This window comes from Polistes dominula, unplaced genomic scaffold (genome assembly GCF_049000335.1).
Source record: "Polistes dominula isolate Pdom_NZ unplaced genomic scaffold, Pdom_raw_medaka contig_33, whole genome shotgun sequence".
In the NCBI taxonomy this organism is placed as follows: domain Eukaryota; kingdom Metazoa; phylum Arthropoda; class Insecta; order Hymenoptera; family Vespidae; genus Polistes; species Polistes dominula.
The window spans coordinates 3133522-3151735 of record NW_028300998.1 but is presented as its reverse complement, the minus strand read 5'-3'; the positions used below and the strand labels follow the sequence as shown (position 1 = coordinate 3151735).

General features: G+C 24.7%; 1 protein-coding gene across 2 annotated transcripts in view; it reads right to left on the bottom strand.

Annotated features, from left to right (window-relative positions):
- The window catches only part of LOC107071654 (zinc transporter ZIP1), a 29089-nt gene extending 16301 nt beyond the window's left edge, over nucleotides 1-12788 (bottom strand). The window contains exons 1-5 of one of the 2 annotated variants that reach the window (XM_089173517.1): nucleotides 11902-12788; nucleotides 3637-4077; nucleotides 1642-1918; nucleotides 603-770; nucleotides 25-177 (exon numbers count right to left, since the gene is read on the bottom strand). In XM_089173517.1, the coding sequence (XP_089029643.1) occupies nucleotides 25-177; nucleotides 603-770; nucleotides 1642-1847 (527 nt within the window). In that variant the 5' untranslated portion in view covers nucleotides 1848-1918; nucleotides 3637-4077; nucleotides 11902-12788. The remainder of the gene's footprint in view (nucleotides 1-24; nucleotides 178-602; nucleotides 771-1641; nucleotides 1919-3636; nucleotides 4078-11901) is intronic. The other variant, XM_015330832.2, reaches the window with a different exon arrangement.
- Nucleotides 12789-18214: the final 5426 nt, after the last annotated feature.

Below are 18214 nucleotides of genomic sequence, written 5' to 3'. Positions count from 1 at the left end.
AGTGAGAAAAAAGGAGAAACTTACGTATGTGAATGGCCGTTCGTGACTGTTTGACCATCTTCTACGAGTTCGTTTGTGCTACGATTCACGTCCGTTTTAGTATTTTGTTCTTTTTTCGATTTTCGATTTCTTAAATGTGTATGAACAGATTCTTCGACCAGGTACATAATGAAAAATCTATGAAGTATTTAAATATTAGTATTTTTGTTAACTATCATATTCAAGTTAAAAATGTTATAACATTTAATAAAATATTAAATAAAGAATCAATCCATAATTTCTAATTGGGTATACAATTTTTAAATAATTTTACAAATCAATTATTTTTAATATGAAACATTTTAATTTAATTTGTATTTGTATAAATAGAACAAATATTGGTCTCGAAAATAATCATTAATTTTAAAAAGTCATCTAATTTTTGTTTTTTTTTTTTTTATGTATTGATATATGTTTGCATTTCTTGTAAAATCAATTTTAGAATTATATTTTTCATCATTCGAACAAATTGAAATATATAATTTGTTATTATTAGCTTCATTTAAGATAATTTATGTACATAGAACTAGTCATAAATTACTTTGACAGATCGTAACACATACCCACAACACGTTAACATCTCAGCCAATGAGAATGTAAGGTTTGGCAATTTTTTCGTTGATATGAGATTTTCTACACCTTCAGATACTTCCGGTATCATATGAAGAAACGTTGTACAGAAAAGTATACCTCCACCAAAACCAAGAAGTAAACCCACCACTTGCGTTGACCTATGAACATTGTAAATTAAATGAATAATTATTTTCAAAAATCATTGATATTTTTGTGAACATTTAAAAAATAAATTGAGAAAACACAATTTTGATGTTTTAATTATAATTAGTAAAAATTATGTTTTTTTTTTTTTTTTTCATTTTTTGTTTGTTGATGATTTTACATCGCTTTGGTAATAAACAGTCAATTTAATACAAGATGGGTCACAAGTTTTTAGGTGGTTTTAAAAATCAATTATTATTTTTCCAAATTTTTAAAATAAATTTCTTCTTTTATCAGATTCTACAAATAGTTTTTGAAACTTTCGATCTATTTATAAAGTGTCATTTAAGCCTATAGATGGGCACCGTCGTGAATATTTGAATAACTATTATTATTTTTAAATTATAGTTATAAATAGCAAAAAATAAACTAATAAATAAAATTCTAAAAATTCTAAAATGTGTTAATAAATTTTTTGCAGATTTTTTTTTTATTATAAATAACAATAATATTAAACAACTCAACTCGCGTGGTGTTAGTAAAATCAGGGAATTAACAAATGAAAACCTTAATTGTGTAATAACAGATAAATTAGGATATATTTATTCGATAATTGATTACGTGTCTTTAACTTTGCATTGATAAAAATATCTGCGAAACGAACGATCGTGTTATTATATTTTTTTTATCATTTCTCTATTTTTTTGTTTTCTCGATAAAATTGTTAAGTAAGATATCAGATATAAATCTAATAAATCGACCATTGATATGAATACAATATCATATTAAATGATAAAATTTACTTATACATTTTATGAAAAAAAAAAAAACAAAAAACAAAAAAACAAGTTATTTTATTCGATTGAATGATTGATTTGTACTCACCTTGGATTTTGAATATTTCCTGTGGTATTCCATTTCAACCATTTGGCTAATTGCATTGGAAATATTCCCATGATAGTACTGACAGAACATAAAACTACCATAGTTACTGCTTTAGCTATTAATACTTTTTCAGTATCTAAATCACTTGGATCGTGATTATGATCATGATCATGATCGTCATCGTGACCGTGATAAAATTCAGCCATTTTGAAGAATGATCCTTCAATTTTTCTTATAGTAATGAAAATCCCCTCTTTTCAACGAGAATATTGTTTTGCTGTAAAAAATATCCACAAATAAATATATATTGTATATTGATTATTTATAAAAATGTATCTGTAAATTTTTCAAATAAATTATCGATACATTTATTTATTTAATTTTGTTAAGTGTGTTAAGAATTTAAGAAAAATCACACTTTCAAATATGAACTTGTAATTTTACGATTTATCGAATATTTTGATTTGTCCAGTTTACTTCTCGCTGTTATTTTATTGTAAGCTACTCTACGTCGACAAAACTAAACTGTGTATAATATTTCTCGTGAGTGCTGTCAGGACCATAACGTGTCTAATCTTTATCTGTAACTTAATAACAATGTCTTGTCCATCACATTTTTAATGTCTGAACAAAAAAGAATGCTTCATTACATGTTTTCACAATAGAATTTAAATATCTCAATTATATGTAGATGATGTAGAAACATTATTTTATTGCTAATAATATTTCTGTTCGAATTTTCTATTTTATTTCGTACAAATGATCTTTCTTTCATTTTTATTTTATTCAACGAAATAACGATGGCCTACCACGACTAATATTGATGCTATGTTAATGTTAATTCGTTTAGAAAATATTTTATTATATTGAATTATTCTTTTGATTTAAAAAAAAAATCTTTTTGATAATATTCAAAGAATAAAATTGGAATTTGATTGTATCAAATAAATCGTGACTATCTTTTCGCAATTTCCTTTTGATACAAACTTTTTAATACGCTCTTTTGATTTTATCGGAAATGCTTAATATCCGCTTATGAAAGATTAGTACAAAATGGTGAGATATTAAAGATTAATATTATTTAGTTAATACGTTGACTGTTGATGATATATACTAGATAATTTGTAGTTTGCGTTATTGCCTAGGACGTCAACTACTAATTATCTCGTAATTTATTTAATAATATAATATGATTAAATTGAATTAAGCATATAATACCGGAATCCTAAAAAGTACCGTGTTAAATCTATGAGAAACAATAAATATCAATCCATACATTTACGTCATGTTATTAATAACCAAATAATTGTTGTGCAATTGTAAGATTACGAAATTATTTTCTCGTAATAGGAAATATTTCTTTCCTATAGTGTTAGTAATAATAATAATATTCTCTTACGTTGGTTGGATAAAATTAGTTACGACCTTTGCAAAGATGTTTCAATTTTATTCTTATTATTAGTTTCAAATTTTCAACGTCAGAAAATATTGATAATTATAAAACAAAGAGAAAAATAATTTGATTTTAAAAAGCTTTAAAAAAAATATATATATTTTAGTCACATATTTTTAAAAATGTTTATCGAGAAAAAGAAAAATTCAAATAAAGTTAATTAAATAAAAAGAAAAAAATTTTGAAAGAATAAAAGCTATATATATATATATATATACACTTCTTCGTGTCAACAATTTTACGAAACATGAGTCAAGAAAAATAAAAAAATAAAAATAAATTATATTAACAAAAAGAATAGAAAATAATTTAAAAAATAAAAATGACTTCTTAACTTTCACTTCGTGTGAGAAATTATTTAAAAAATAAAAATGACTTGTTCGTGTGAGAAATTATTAAAAAAATAAAAATGACTTGTTCGTGTGAAAAATGATATAAAATTATTTAGAAAGGAATCAAATAATGATCTGTGTGAAAAATCTCGAAAAAAAAAAGAAAAGAAAAGAAAAACGACATTACAACAATAAGTATATTATACGTACATTGTAACAGTTAGAAATCCGATAGAATTTTCTCTCTCTTTCTTACTATTATCTTTCTTATCTTCGATTTCACTTTTTACAAGTAGGATGCAGGTATGTGAGTTTCTTGCTATACTACGCCACTGAACTTTTATACAATGTTAAATATCAACGTCCGATTTTCAGTAGGATCATATATAATGTTTAACTACTTGTTAGTTCTAAGAGGGGTAACATACTAAACGAGTAACCTTTTATAATCAACGGTATATATATGTGTATGATATTCACTTTGATATCGTTCTTACGTGATCCTCACAATCGTTTTCTAAATCGTCGTCAACGTCGTCATTTTCATCATCGTCATAGTCGCCGTCGTTGTCGTCAACGCTTGTTCGCGATAACAGTCATCACTTCCCCTTCTTCCCTGAATAGAAACGTGGTTGGTATTGCTTTCAGGAGCTATATCACACGTGCACAACATCGTTTAGAATGTTTGCCTCTTTATATAAGCTTTATATATATATATGTCTATGTGCGTGAGCGTGTACGTGCATACACAAATATATATAAATAAACTCGAATCATATTTTTCAAGTACTGCGAAACACTGATAGCAAGAGTATTTTAATATAAAGGGTTAAGCGAAATTTATCGAAATAATTTCTTTTTAATTTAGTATGAACTAATAAGAGAGAGAGAGAGAGAGAAAGAGAGAGATACGAATTAATTGTAATGAAAAATAAGAAATAAAAAGAAGGTAGGAAATAAAATAATACAAATGTAAGATAGTCACGTGTTGTTTTTTTTTTTATCAATTATTTATTAAGAAAAATAAGGATTAAAATAAAAATCTGTTGACAAATCAAAATTTTCTATTCTGTGTCAACAATTTTACAAGATGTTATATCAAAAAAAAAAAAAAAATAAAATCGTATATTTTATAAATGAAATTAAATAAAAAGGTAGAGAACTTTGTCAAATTATTTACAATTAATGTTTGTCATTTTTGCGTATTTCAAAATATACATGCAGGAGATGGTAATTGTGAAAAAAACGATCTGTCATTTACTTTTTTATGTTTAAATAAAATTAGACGTTTCGGTTTGAATGATTTAAAAATGATTGTTCTTTAAGTACAGATATAAATTGAATTAATTAAAGCGTGTAAATTTATTCTTGAAAAAGAACAATTAAATTTTATTATATATAGGTAATGTGCAAATTTTATTTGAAAAATTACATCTAATGTGAAAATAATTTTTTTGGTAACATTTGAAATAACGTAGTAGATCATTTTCATAATCACCGATTTGTATCTTGAGTGTTTTATTGTTTTATAAAAATGAGAAAAAGGTGGGAAAGAAATAAAATAAAAAAAAAAATTATTAAATCACCGAAACATCAAGATTCTAATCGTAAGTTATTTTTGTGTTTTGATGCTTTGCTTTTGATGTTTCGATATTTGACTTTGCACGAGTATGAACATTTGTCTCTGACGTATAATTTTTTTTTTTTTTTTTTTTTTTTTATATTAATTTATTACATCTGGTTGTATACTCGAAACGACCGAAATTGCTCAAACAAATTCAATTGCGATCCTTTCGCAAAAATGAATAGTTGAATTTATGCTACCAGGTATAAAGTATGAAATCATTTTCCGATCTCTATCAAAATTGAAATTATCTGTCGTTACTATATTAAATATCGTTTTAATGAATTATGTGTTAAGAGATTTTAATCATCATTTTATGTTCCTATTGTTCTTGTATTGTTTTTTTACATTTACAATTATTTTAAGGCAAATCTCCATTTTTGGCAACTTTTACGAGAAGCATAAAAATATATTCAAAAAAATAAATTTCTAAGATTGTCAGAATGTGTCAAGCAGAAGTTCAAATTACAGACGATGTTTTTTGGCGCATTGATGTTCAAATTGTTATATATACAGTATGCTCAAGGATCGCAGTTAATGTGTTTCAATGCTTTAAAATCATTCATTTATATTTTTATTAAATATCCCATTTTTCGGAGACTTTTTGTCGATAGTGTATGTATAATAGTATTTGCATCATATTTATAATGTATATGTATATGTATATGTATATACATCATGTATACGTATGATATGTCCACATAGAATTGAGAGTAGCAGTAGATTCAATTAAGGTTTCTAATCTCCATGACTATTTTTCAAGAAGCAATTGATTGATCTAACAAGACTAATTTATTCTTTTCAATTTCGTAAAATGTTATTAATTAATTTCGTATATGATAAGGATAATCAAGAAATGATTATAATTAATAACATATACGTGATCGTTTGTTAGACATACTCCATTTTATTCCAAATTTTATTTACCTAATATTTTATATTAAAAGTTATTTGAAATAAATGCTGCAGGATTGCAACAAGTTGGTTTAAAATATTAAAAAAATTATTGATTATATATATATATATATTAGTAAACATTAGTTGGGAAATTTTGAGTTAGTTTTTATATGAAATATTTGTATAAAATTTTGATGACCAATTGAAATACATAGTTATTGAAAATACTAATGTACATAAAAAAAAAAAAATTTGTTATTTAATAATGATTGTCATATATGAAAATAGGTGATTAATTGTTCATAAAAATACAGATCATTTGAAATGATATTTTACTCGTGTATTTTTCAAATAGATTTAAAAAAAAAAAAAAAAAAAAAAAACAAAATTGATTGAAAAGAAGATAAAGAGCTATAAGGAAAAAGGATAAAAATGGTGAAATCATTGCTCTACAGGATGTTAGATTCTTCTACCTTTTGAAATGTAAATGTTTTTCTGCTATCTAACGAAATGACGTCAGTTAATGGCACGTCCAGTGAATTCGCAGAACAAATCGTGATACATGCGAAGGTTCAAATAGGATGAAAGAAGCAGCCTTCGATAATTTTGCAATACCGATACCATAGAGAGAATTCGAACGTAGTGAAAGTAAATACTCGATAACATACTGTATATACCTTTAATAGTAGAATAAAAAAGAATTCACTCTCAGAGAGAAAGACATAGAGAGAGGAAAATTATTTTCGTATCTAAATCTAAAGTAAACTCGATGTGATATACACCCATGTACGTATCTATGAGTTTTACAATAAATCGACAGGAAAGAAGTATCCTCATTGAATGGTATGAATATTCATACCACAAATGTTCTTCTTAATCATTATTATTCTTAAGTTAGCACAGCTGGTTCCGTGTATTCTGTCAATTTTTTTTTAAATTTATTTATCTTTAATACTTTCCTCTAACAATAAGACTATTAATGTTATACATATAACCTTTCTCGAGCCTAAAACACACCTGAGGCGATTGCGCATGTTGAAATTTTTCCTTTTTCTTTCTTTCTTTCTTTTTTTCACTCCCCCCCCCCTTTATTTCTTTATCTTTTCTTTATCACATTTGATATGTATCCATAACAGTGTTTCTCAAATTTTTTCAAACTTCATTTATTTCTTCTTAGTATAAATGAAATTTTATAGTTACAGCATAATTATGATAATTAAATAAAATATTTATATTTGTATATATATATATATATTTTTACATATAGGAATTAAAACATTTACTATATATAATTAATAACTGTATTAGAACATTTGGTTTTTTGGTACACGTACGAATATAATTTGATCAGGTATGAAAGAACACCCAAATATTCATTCTAATGAACACATACTACTATTAATATGCGTATAGGAATTTGATTTGCTAAAATTCTTCTTCCTACCTTTTATGAGGTCGTCAGTGTTTCGATCCACACTTCGAGAAGCCCTTTTATAAGATATATATGGCTAGTTCTCCAAAAAAATCGAAAATGGCTTTATCGAGTTAAACAGTTTTTTTTTTTTAACTCGTAATCGAATTTTTTTTTTTTTGCTCAAGTCGTAGTATATGTCTTGTTTGAGGAAAATATTATAATGGTCTACAACTTTTTTGAGTTTGAATTGAATATAAAAATTTGTACAAAATTTGAAAATGAGGGAATGACAGATTCGTGAGGGAATGATTTTTAATATGATTCTACAATAATTACAAACTTTATAATGCACCAATCATTTGTTTTATTACAAAACTATAATAATTAAATAATTTTTCATCCCTCCGGGCGAAAAGCGTCAACTTTTTTCCCGCTGTTCAAAATGAAGTTGCCGCTTTTCGCCTACGTCGAGCAGAAAAAAATGTATACTCACCATGGGTAGTAAATAAGAAATGTCTCAGAGTACATGTAATTGGTGGTCGAGGCGAAGCCAAGGTCAACAAACATGTGCTCTGAGACATTTCTTACTTTACCTTCCTAGATGAGTAATATACTATTATTGGAATAATATAATAATTAAATCAATACTTAATTATTAAATCCAGTCTTTAGTTATTTTCACTAGTTTGTATTTTTTCTCATCGACTTCTTCAACAAAATAACAACTGAGACTGAGTGACCTTGGGGGTTTAATTATTCGAAGAACGTCAGGCTAAGCATTAAATTCTTCATCTTTAACTGTCGGCCATTTACAGCATTTTGATCCTTTTTTCATACACCGTACTAAAGCCATAAGATAATGAAAGAATTTTACAAGGATAGACTTCGTTATTTCATGTTATAAGGATATGGTCACCAAATTTATATCCATAGGTATTTTTTTCAGAAGGAGTAATCTTCGATATCTTCTTCACATTACTTTCTACTTTAATTTATTTTCTTTTACGTCGCGTTGATACTGCAGGTGTGTCCTTATCCGATACTTCAAAAGTTTTCTAGTATTCAAGATGAAAATATTGGCATTTTCCAACGTAGACAAAACAAGATAAAGTTCTAAATTCAAGCACATCATTTGAGAACACAAATTGTCTGATTTCTTTTTTTTAGATTTTTTGATCAAGTTATCCGTATTATTGATTTCCGTTGTACTTACCTCAATAAGCATTATTGAGGGACACTTTGAACTCAGAATATTTTAAAAAATGAAAAAATTTTATGAGGAAATGACGAAACGAAACAAAATTCCTATAAACTTAGGAAAATAAACCTTTTTTTCTTACGAATTGTAGACAGTACTTTATTACTACCGAACAAATATAAAAATATGCTATGATTATTAAAAAAAAAAAATGCTTACCTTTTGATAACATTGCATGTGGGAATGACGTTAAAAAATGTAATATTCAAAAAACTTATTGTCAAATTGATTTTAAGAAAACATCCTTTCCTTCAATTGTCCATTCTAGAGTATAGAGTTCTCAAAAGCAATAACTACATCTATCTAACTACAAAAAAAAGTTAAAGTGGGATTTGGTAGGTCTTGGAGTATTGCTCCAATCAAACTGTTACAAAACGGTGAGGGCATGATACTTTTTTTAAGGACAAATTTGGAACTATATTTAAAAATATTTCCATTCGCATTTATGAAACTACGAACTCATATAGGTATAGTCAATACTATCCTATATAAGTAAAAAATATGATAATAAACAATTTGTTAGAAATTTTACGTTTTAAGTTAATGATTATCTTCAAATTTAGCGCTTGGGACATAGTAAGGGAATGATTTTCAGGGTACTTTCTTGGACACATCTTTGTTGTTTATCATATAAAAAATAAATTTGTTTCATACATTCGTAGATCTAGTACAGTTGTATTATTAAAAAAAAAAAAAAACTTTTCATAATTGACGATCCTGGTTTATAAAAATGATCAAGGATATCAATTTCGATTTTTTTGGAGAACTTGCCACATATATATTAAATGTTTTCATAATGCATTTGATCCAAATTTTTTTGTTTTTTGAAATATAATTAATTACTAACCATTTTAAGAAACACTGATCTTTAATCAACCAAATTCTATGAATTCATTCAAATAATTTTACAACAACAAATAATATCGTTACTCGGAAGTATTAAAGAGATAACATCATGCTGAACATGAATTAAATACTTTATATTCAAATATGTATTATCTTTTAATTTCTTTATTTTTTTTTTCTTTTTTTCTTGACAGACGTCAAATTTGCATTAAAAAGATACATTTTGAAGATTACGTAAAAGATTCTATTCGACTTATGTTAATCAAAATGACGTGTATAGATAATTATTCAACGTTATCTATAATAGTTTGAAGTTATTTTAAAAATAAAAGGAAAACTTGTTATTAATACCGTTTAATTTTTGTTCTTTTATCTTTTTTCTTTTATATTATTATACTTATTTCAAACTTGTAAAATAAAAAGAAACTTTCACTATGATGCGATGACGTATTTGCGAAGAAGGTATATATACATATGTATATATAAAAACCGTATTTATAGTATTACTATCTGAAATTCCTACTATGTTTCTTTACACTTATTTTTCTAATTTTTTTTCTTTTTATTTTTTATTTTTTTTATCTTTCATTATTGAGGTATATTTACGTTTGTATGATAACAAAAAAGTGTTATCGTTATATGACTTTAACAACTCACATATTCGAACATTTTTCGTTTTGTTTTTTTTTTTGTTTTTCACATTTTTTCTTTGTTTCATTCTCGTGCATCGTTTAAAATGCATTTTTGTTTATAAAAAAAAAAAAAAAGAAAATACAAATATTTTGTGTTTTATATCTATAATTATTATTGTAAAATACATTTTATATAGTATATATAATATAGTACAAAAATATTGGTATTTATATAGAGAATAGTTCGAATGTTTTTAACTTGTTAATTTTATAATTTGAAATTGGAAAAAAATATTTATAAAGTTTCAAATAAAAAAAAATCGATTTTTCAAAACACTTAGAAACATTTCCTCTATTCTTTACGTATAAACTATTTATTTATTTATTTATTTATTTATTTATTTATTAAATTAAAAATCATTTTACTGATATTATTGTTATGAATATTTCAATCCTTTTTTTTTTTTTTTTACATAAATCGATGCTTTCATTTTGTTGTTTTATGTTTAATTATTAATATTTATCATTGTATATTAGTTATATGTACTTAACATTATTATACTAATAACTATATTGCCAACCTACAATTATAATAAATATTGTCATCTAATAATACTTATTGATATTTCTAATGTTGTATTATTATTAGATTACTAACAATTAGTATAGATATAGATACGAATATTTATCATAAAGAAATTTATCTGTCATTTAAATGTATTTATATATAAGCATTTTTTTTTTTGTTTGTTAATTACAAATATTTCCAATGTTTTGTTTTTTTTTTAATTTAAAAAAATGTATGTTCTTGTGAAAGCTATTATGCATCCTAAATGAAAATCCTTTCATCGCAATCGATTTTTATTAATTATCGACAAATTTGTAAACAATATCCATCATTTAAGAAAAAAAAAAATAAAAAAAAAAGAAACATGGAAACGGATGGAAAATTTTCATTACATTCGATATCGATAGGAAGTTACTGAAACGTTATGAATAATTTTTTTTTTTTTTTTTGCAAATATAATAATAATTAAGAATATTTATAAGTGATAAGAAAATAAAAAAAAAACTGTACTAAAAATTTCTAAAAAAAAAAAAAAAAAAAAAAAAAATGTTCTCGATGTTTTTTAGGCTTGTAGCTTAACAATTCGTTACAATCGAAGTAGCCTAAAAAATTTCGATAAACATAATGAATCATTTTAATTAGCTTTGAATTATTGGCACTCCCTATACTACAAATAAAAAACGTATAAACGATCAAAAGTAACATTATGAAAAATGATAATACGTATAAAATATAGGAAATGATGTACAATATGTTTGATTTCTTACAAAAAAAAAAAAAAAAAATGTAAACAACATTTTGTCAAGGTAACGAAGAATCGGCACGTGCAAATTTGACGCATAATTTCGAGGATGCGATAAGTATACATAATTACGTATATATCGTGAGTGTCACAATTTGTTTGCTTTCGGTTTAAAAAAAAAACAAAGAAACGTCTTTGATCTTCATAAAGAAAAATAAAAAATCAAATATTTCCTCAAACAACAGAGTGTGGGGAAGTGGGGGATACAGTTTATCAAAAATGTCTTCGTACAATCAAAATATACGAACACGTTAATTTAAATATTAAATGAAATTGAATTAAACGAGAGATCCCACGCTCATAAACAACCACGTACATTCGCAAAAATAAATAGCTATATTGATATTGAAACGTATTTTCAAATTAATCAGCAAGCAAAACATTGACTATAAACTCTTCACACGCAACAACAGAAATGCAAATTGATCACTTACATGTATCATAGATCACTGTAGCGATGATGGTAGTAGCAGCAGTAGTAACAGAAGGAAAATGAGACTAAAGTAAATAAACACGCACACAAACACATATGATAGTAACCATGTATTTATAATCACATTAATGAGATTATCAGTAAGGACCAATGTCAATAATAATAGAAATAATAGTTTAACAGAGGAAGACACACAATGAAAATTTGCAAGATTATTAACTTATTTCTTATAAATCGTGTATTACGCAAATGTATTACATTTGTAATGGTATTAATAGCGAATGATCTCTATAGCAATAAATATATACAACACGGATAAATCACGAAATCGACCGACGCGGACGAGATCGAGAGACGAAGTAAACGCTTACACGTCGTCTTGTGTATGCTTGCTTGACGCTCACAACACTCTCGGAGTTTCCAAGATCGGCCGAGGACGACCGGCAACCGGCCTGTTTTAAACTCGTGGATTGCGTCTCTCTACTCAGTCGTTCTTTTCTCTTCTCTTCTATTTTATTCTTATCGAAAAGAGAAGAGAATAATACTAGTCCTGCTCACACGAATAGATGAGAGTTTTGAGTTTGATCCTGCGCAACAACGTGTATTCTTACACGTTTCATTTCAACTTTAGACAAATCCCCATACAAATCCTGGCTTGCTATTTTTTTTTTTGTTCTTTTTCCTTCACCTACCATTAAAAAAGAGGAAAGGTACGGCAGGAGAAAACGGAGAATGGAGGAATGGGGAAAACAGGGTATTCGGGATTCCCCGGTTCGACGGTGATATGATCGCCATGCACACGCATTATGTTTGGCTCTAATGTCTCAGGGTATTCACCACTGCTTCGCTTCTTCTTTAAACAGATACGAATATCTTTCTTTTTTTATCTTATTCTCTCTCTCTCTCTCTCTCTACTTGAGTAGGCGCAACCCTAGTCACGACTTTCTACGTGACGAAAGCTACCGTGTTTGACGTATATATCTATAGTATGTATATGTTTGTATGTTCGGTTTGATATCCTGAAAGAGATATTTTTTTTCTTGCTTCTAACTTGATAAGCGTTTCTTTTTTTATTGTCTTTGGTATGTTTTTAATATTGCATTAGCAATGATATTAAATAGATATTGTTTATAATGTTTAGAAAAGAAAATTATTCTATTACTTATGGTGGTATAATTGTGTGTGTGTGTGTGTGTGTGTTACCAAATTATATTATATATATATTATACTACTCTCTATATTTATAATGTTATTAAAATATATTACAAAATATATTAAGTATAAATATAATAAGTATATTTGTATAGTATCAAATAAATGTAATTTTAAATATAATTTTACATTATTTTGGTATAATATATATAATTATATATATTTATTTTATGTTACATAAAATAATATAAAATTTTAATAAAAAAAAAAAACATATAAATACATTACGCAAATATCTATAAGTCTAGAAATACTATTGAAGTTTATTTAGAGTTTCATTTGAAATGTTAACTAATGTATCGTAAAATTTATAGTTTCTATATTCCTACCGTCGGAGTTTCATTTAAAAAGGTTCATTCGATAAAAACTGGTCGGAATTCGGGAGAACTGCTTTCTTAGTATCCTCTTTGCACTTGAACCAACAATCATCCTCCCTTTCACAGGAATACTTTTTTTTTTTTTTTTTTTTTTTTTTTTGGGAAACCGGGTCGATTATCTGCATTACTTTTTTTTTGTCTTCTCTTCTTCAATTTTTTTTTTTTGCGGAACATAACTGCAATCAGAAGTTATTTTTTTGAATTCTCTTATTTGTTCGTCATCGATATTTTTTTTTTTTTTTTTATAATAAACATTTTTATTGTGACATCGAATAACATCAAACATATATGAATCATGTTGTTTTATGGATTGATCGTTTTTCAAGGACATCTTGATTATGACATCCTTTTCTTCATGATTGTATTTCTTAATGATTCAACGTTGTTATTTAAACAATTCAAATATTAGTTGAGAAGAAAGTATTAAATGCAGTAAAAACCTTTGTTTAATATTTGTCTTAATAGTATAAATATTTGAATTACAGTAAATAGAGTAATAGTAAATCTATTGTAAGTCCCGATTCGATTTTCAGATTAAATGAATCATATGTAGACTTTTGATTATGAAATATTTTTTGTAAGAATTACCTATCATTTTTTTATATTAGAGTAGATAAATCATCAGGATTATCTAGCTTATCTTACAGTTAGCTATATTTACTTTAGCGCTATTTCCAATAACAAGTGAAAATTGAATGATTTTCAAGATATGACATTTATCAAGATTAGATTATTCGAAGTAATCTTAAGATCGTAAGATTACATGTGAGCTACGAAAATTCGTATCTGTAGTATCTGAACGTTAATCTTATATATTTATCTATAAAAACATTTCTTTTTACAAATAAGATATTTCAATAATTATTGAAATATTATAGAAAATTATATACAGGGAGTCATATAAAATTGTTAAATATGAAACACACATACACACATTTGATTATTCCGATTACTGAGAGTTCAAAATTGGACATTTCATACTTAATAACACAAATACATAAATTGTATTATCATTATTATTATTATTATTATTATTATTATTGTTATTATTATAATGATTATGAATATATTTATAAAAATAATAATATAATTACTTACATATACTTTTACATAATAAACTTAAATGATTTAGAATTGTAATCTATTTTCTGAAAAAAAGAAAAAGAAATAAAAAACAAACAAAATAATTAAACCAGTGTATTAATTAATATCATTAAAAAAAAAGATGTTTTTTTAAATTAAATTTTTACATTTATTAATATAGTTTAATCATAAGAAATTGTAAAAGATCGTTAAATAAAGAGAAAAAGAGAGAGATAGATAGACAGATGAATAGACCTACGAGAAACGTCCTTTCTCTCGTAAATGGCGTTCAAAGGAAAGGAACATTACCTTTCGAATCGAGCTATGTAAAATATGTATATAAGTGAGCATATATGTAAGTACGACGACATTGACCGGGTATCCTGCTTATGCCATTTGTCCGTAATGTACCTGAGAATGAAAATGAATACACATATACTAGATTTATACAATATAGAAATATATTTTCCGAACCTTAGCTTTTGTCAGTCATAGTTACGTGGACTCTTATGATGCACGCATATCCTATTACGTGTCAAAGGTTAATATTTACTTCGTTGTGATCGCAAACACGTGCTTTTCACTGTGGGTAACACGTGTTCGTTCTCTCTCACTCTCTCACTCTCTCATTCTCTCTCTGTCTCTCTCTCTCTCTTTCTAAAACACACAGATATACACATATATAAAACACACGTTTATACTTTTCATCTCCGTTTTCATTCTCATCTTCATTCTCATCTTCATTTTACTTTTCAATCGACATAATCACATGCTAGTCTATATTTAACACTTACACACGAAAATATTGCTGACAAAGTTCCATGAACTTCTACTTGTAGAAAAGTCTCTGATCTTCGGTTTAACTGAATGTGAGAAACTGAATATGGAAGTGTTTCGTATATCTAACGTAAATTATCTAACAAGTTATTCCGGTTTTACCTCTTTTTTTTATTTTTATTTTTTTTAATTTCTCTGATTATTTTTTCTTTTCTTTTTTTTTTTTTCATAGAACAATAAAGTAAATAATATATTAGAATATATCTATGCATGTGTATGTGCTTTTGTATATTTATATGTAAGTAATATATTTAAGAATAATATAGATTTGTGTAGAATATTTTATTATTTTTTAAAGTAATAATATCATAATAAATATTAAATAAATAGTATAAATATAATAGTATAAATTATAGTATTAATAAAAAAAGAATAATATTGAAATATTAAATGCTATAGTACATTTATAATTAATATAGAATTCTAAAATAATAATAATAATATTAATAATATATAATAATTGTTTTTTTTTTTATACGAGATAATTTTTATATTTTTGTATAATAAAAAGAAGTATATTTTTCCAAGAAATATTTTATTATTTTTTAAAGTAATAATATAATAATAAATACTAAATTTAATAGAATAAATTATAGTATTAATAAAAAAAGAATAATATTGGAGTATTAAATGCTATAGTACATTTATAATTAATATAGAATTCTAAAATAATAATAATAATAATAATATTAATAATATATAATAATTGTTTTTTTTTTTATACGAGATAATTTTTATATTTTTGTATAATAAAAAGAAGTATATTTTTCCAAGAAATATTTTATTATTTTTTAAAGTAATAATATAATAATAAATACTAAATATAATAGAATAATATTGGAGTATTAAATACCATAGTACATTTATAATTAATATAGAATTCTAAAATAATAATAATAATATTAATAATATATAATAATTGTTTTTTTTTTTATACGAGATAATTTTTATATTTTTGTATATTAAAAAGAAGTATATTTTTCCAAGAAATATTTTATTATTTTTTAAAGTAATAATAATATAATAATAAATACTAAATATAATAGAATAATATTGGAGTATTAAATACTATAGTACATTTATAATTAATATAGAATTCTAAAATAATAATAATAATAATAATAATAATATTAATATTAATAATATATAATAATTGTTTTTCTTATACGAGAGAATTTTTATATTTTTGTATAATAATAATAAAAAAAAAAAAAGATATTTTTCCAGGAAATTATAAATGATGTAATACTTTCGAAGAAATTACCACACCACGATGTGACAAGATGAAAAGAAATGTAAAAAAAAAAATGTAAATAACAACACTAGCAATCTATTGCTATTTATTGGGATACAAAAGCAACAAGCGACGATTTCTCAAATGGACTTTTATTTTTATTCATACCATGAAATTATTCGTTCAAAGGAAACGTATTTTATGAGTACTTTATGAGATTAGTTATGACCATTGCTAAATTGCTAATCTGTCTCCACTGACGCTTCTTTACTTTTCTTATTTTTATTGTTTTCCTTTCCATTCTTTTCATTTTTTTTTTTGTTCTTTTTCTTTTTCTTGTTCTTTTTCTTTTTATTTATAAATGAGACAAATATAATCTTAGACGCGGATGATAAATCTCAAGTTATTAAACATTTTCAAATGTAAGATCGAACAGTGAAAGTAGAAAGTCATTGGGTGTTTCAGAATCGTTTAGAACTTTTAGATCTTTTTTTTATTTCCTTTTTCTTTATATTAACAAAATTATCGTTAAAGATGTAGTTGAAAATAATTGCTCGGAGATATTCTTAAAAATATCGTAAGGTCATTTTCTCACAGTTTTGATTGACCCCTTTTTATTTCACAATTTAAATGCACTTACAGTGCTGGTATGTTTCTGCATTTCTTTTTGTATATATCTGTATTTTACATATTATAAATGTACATAATGAAATTTATTTAAATACAGCAATAGGATTTCTAGATCTATAAATATTTATAAATATAATAATATAATGATAATATATTGTAGTATAAATATATAGCAAAATTTTTCAAACCTCTTCCTCTTAGCAACTCCCTTTATCCGAGCAAATATTTTTACGATCCTGAGTATAAATTCAATGGTTATTAATAATTAGTAAAATATTATAATTAAATTAGTATAAAGATAAAAATAAAAAATTAGTAGCTTATATAGCGTAGTATATTATAATTTTTATATTATTTATTTATATTATAATTGTAGATTATAAGATTATATAATATATAATAATAATAATAATAATAATAATAATAATAATAATATATTTGTGTAACCATATAATTTCATAATAATTATAAGTAATTGTAAGTTATGATCCATAAAAATGTTTTATTTATAGAGATCTTCATGAATAATTTATTTAATATTTCATTCGATATTATGCGAATGTAATTATGAATGAATAATTGTAATATTTACTATTTTTCATATCGAATTATAATTTTTTGTTTGTTAGCGATGATTCACTTTTGGTAAACATTTTCTTTAAATGTTTGCATATTACTTATATTTTACTTATATAGATCATTATCACATTATTCTGGTATTACCAGCTTTGCATGCATTATTCTTGGTATCTATCAAACATATTTTTCTTACCTCTTATACGTATGATTTTTGATATATATATTCACACAGACAGACAGACACACACACACATCATACGAATATTAAATCATTAAAAATTCCGTAATATTTATCACGAAAGGTAGTAGATATCGATCAAAGATTTTATCAGTTTAGTGGTTACTTTTTGAACATTTACACT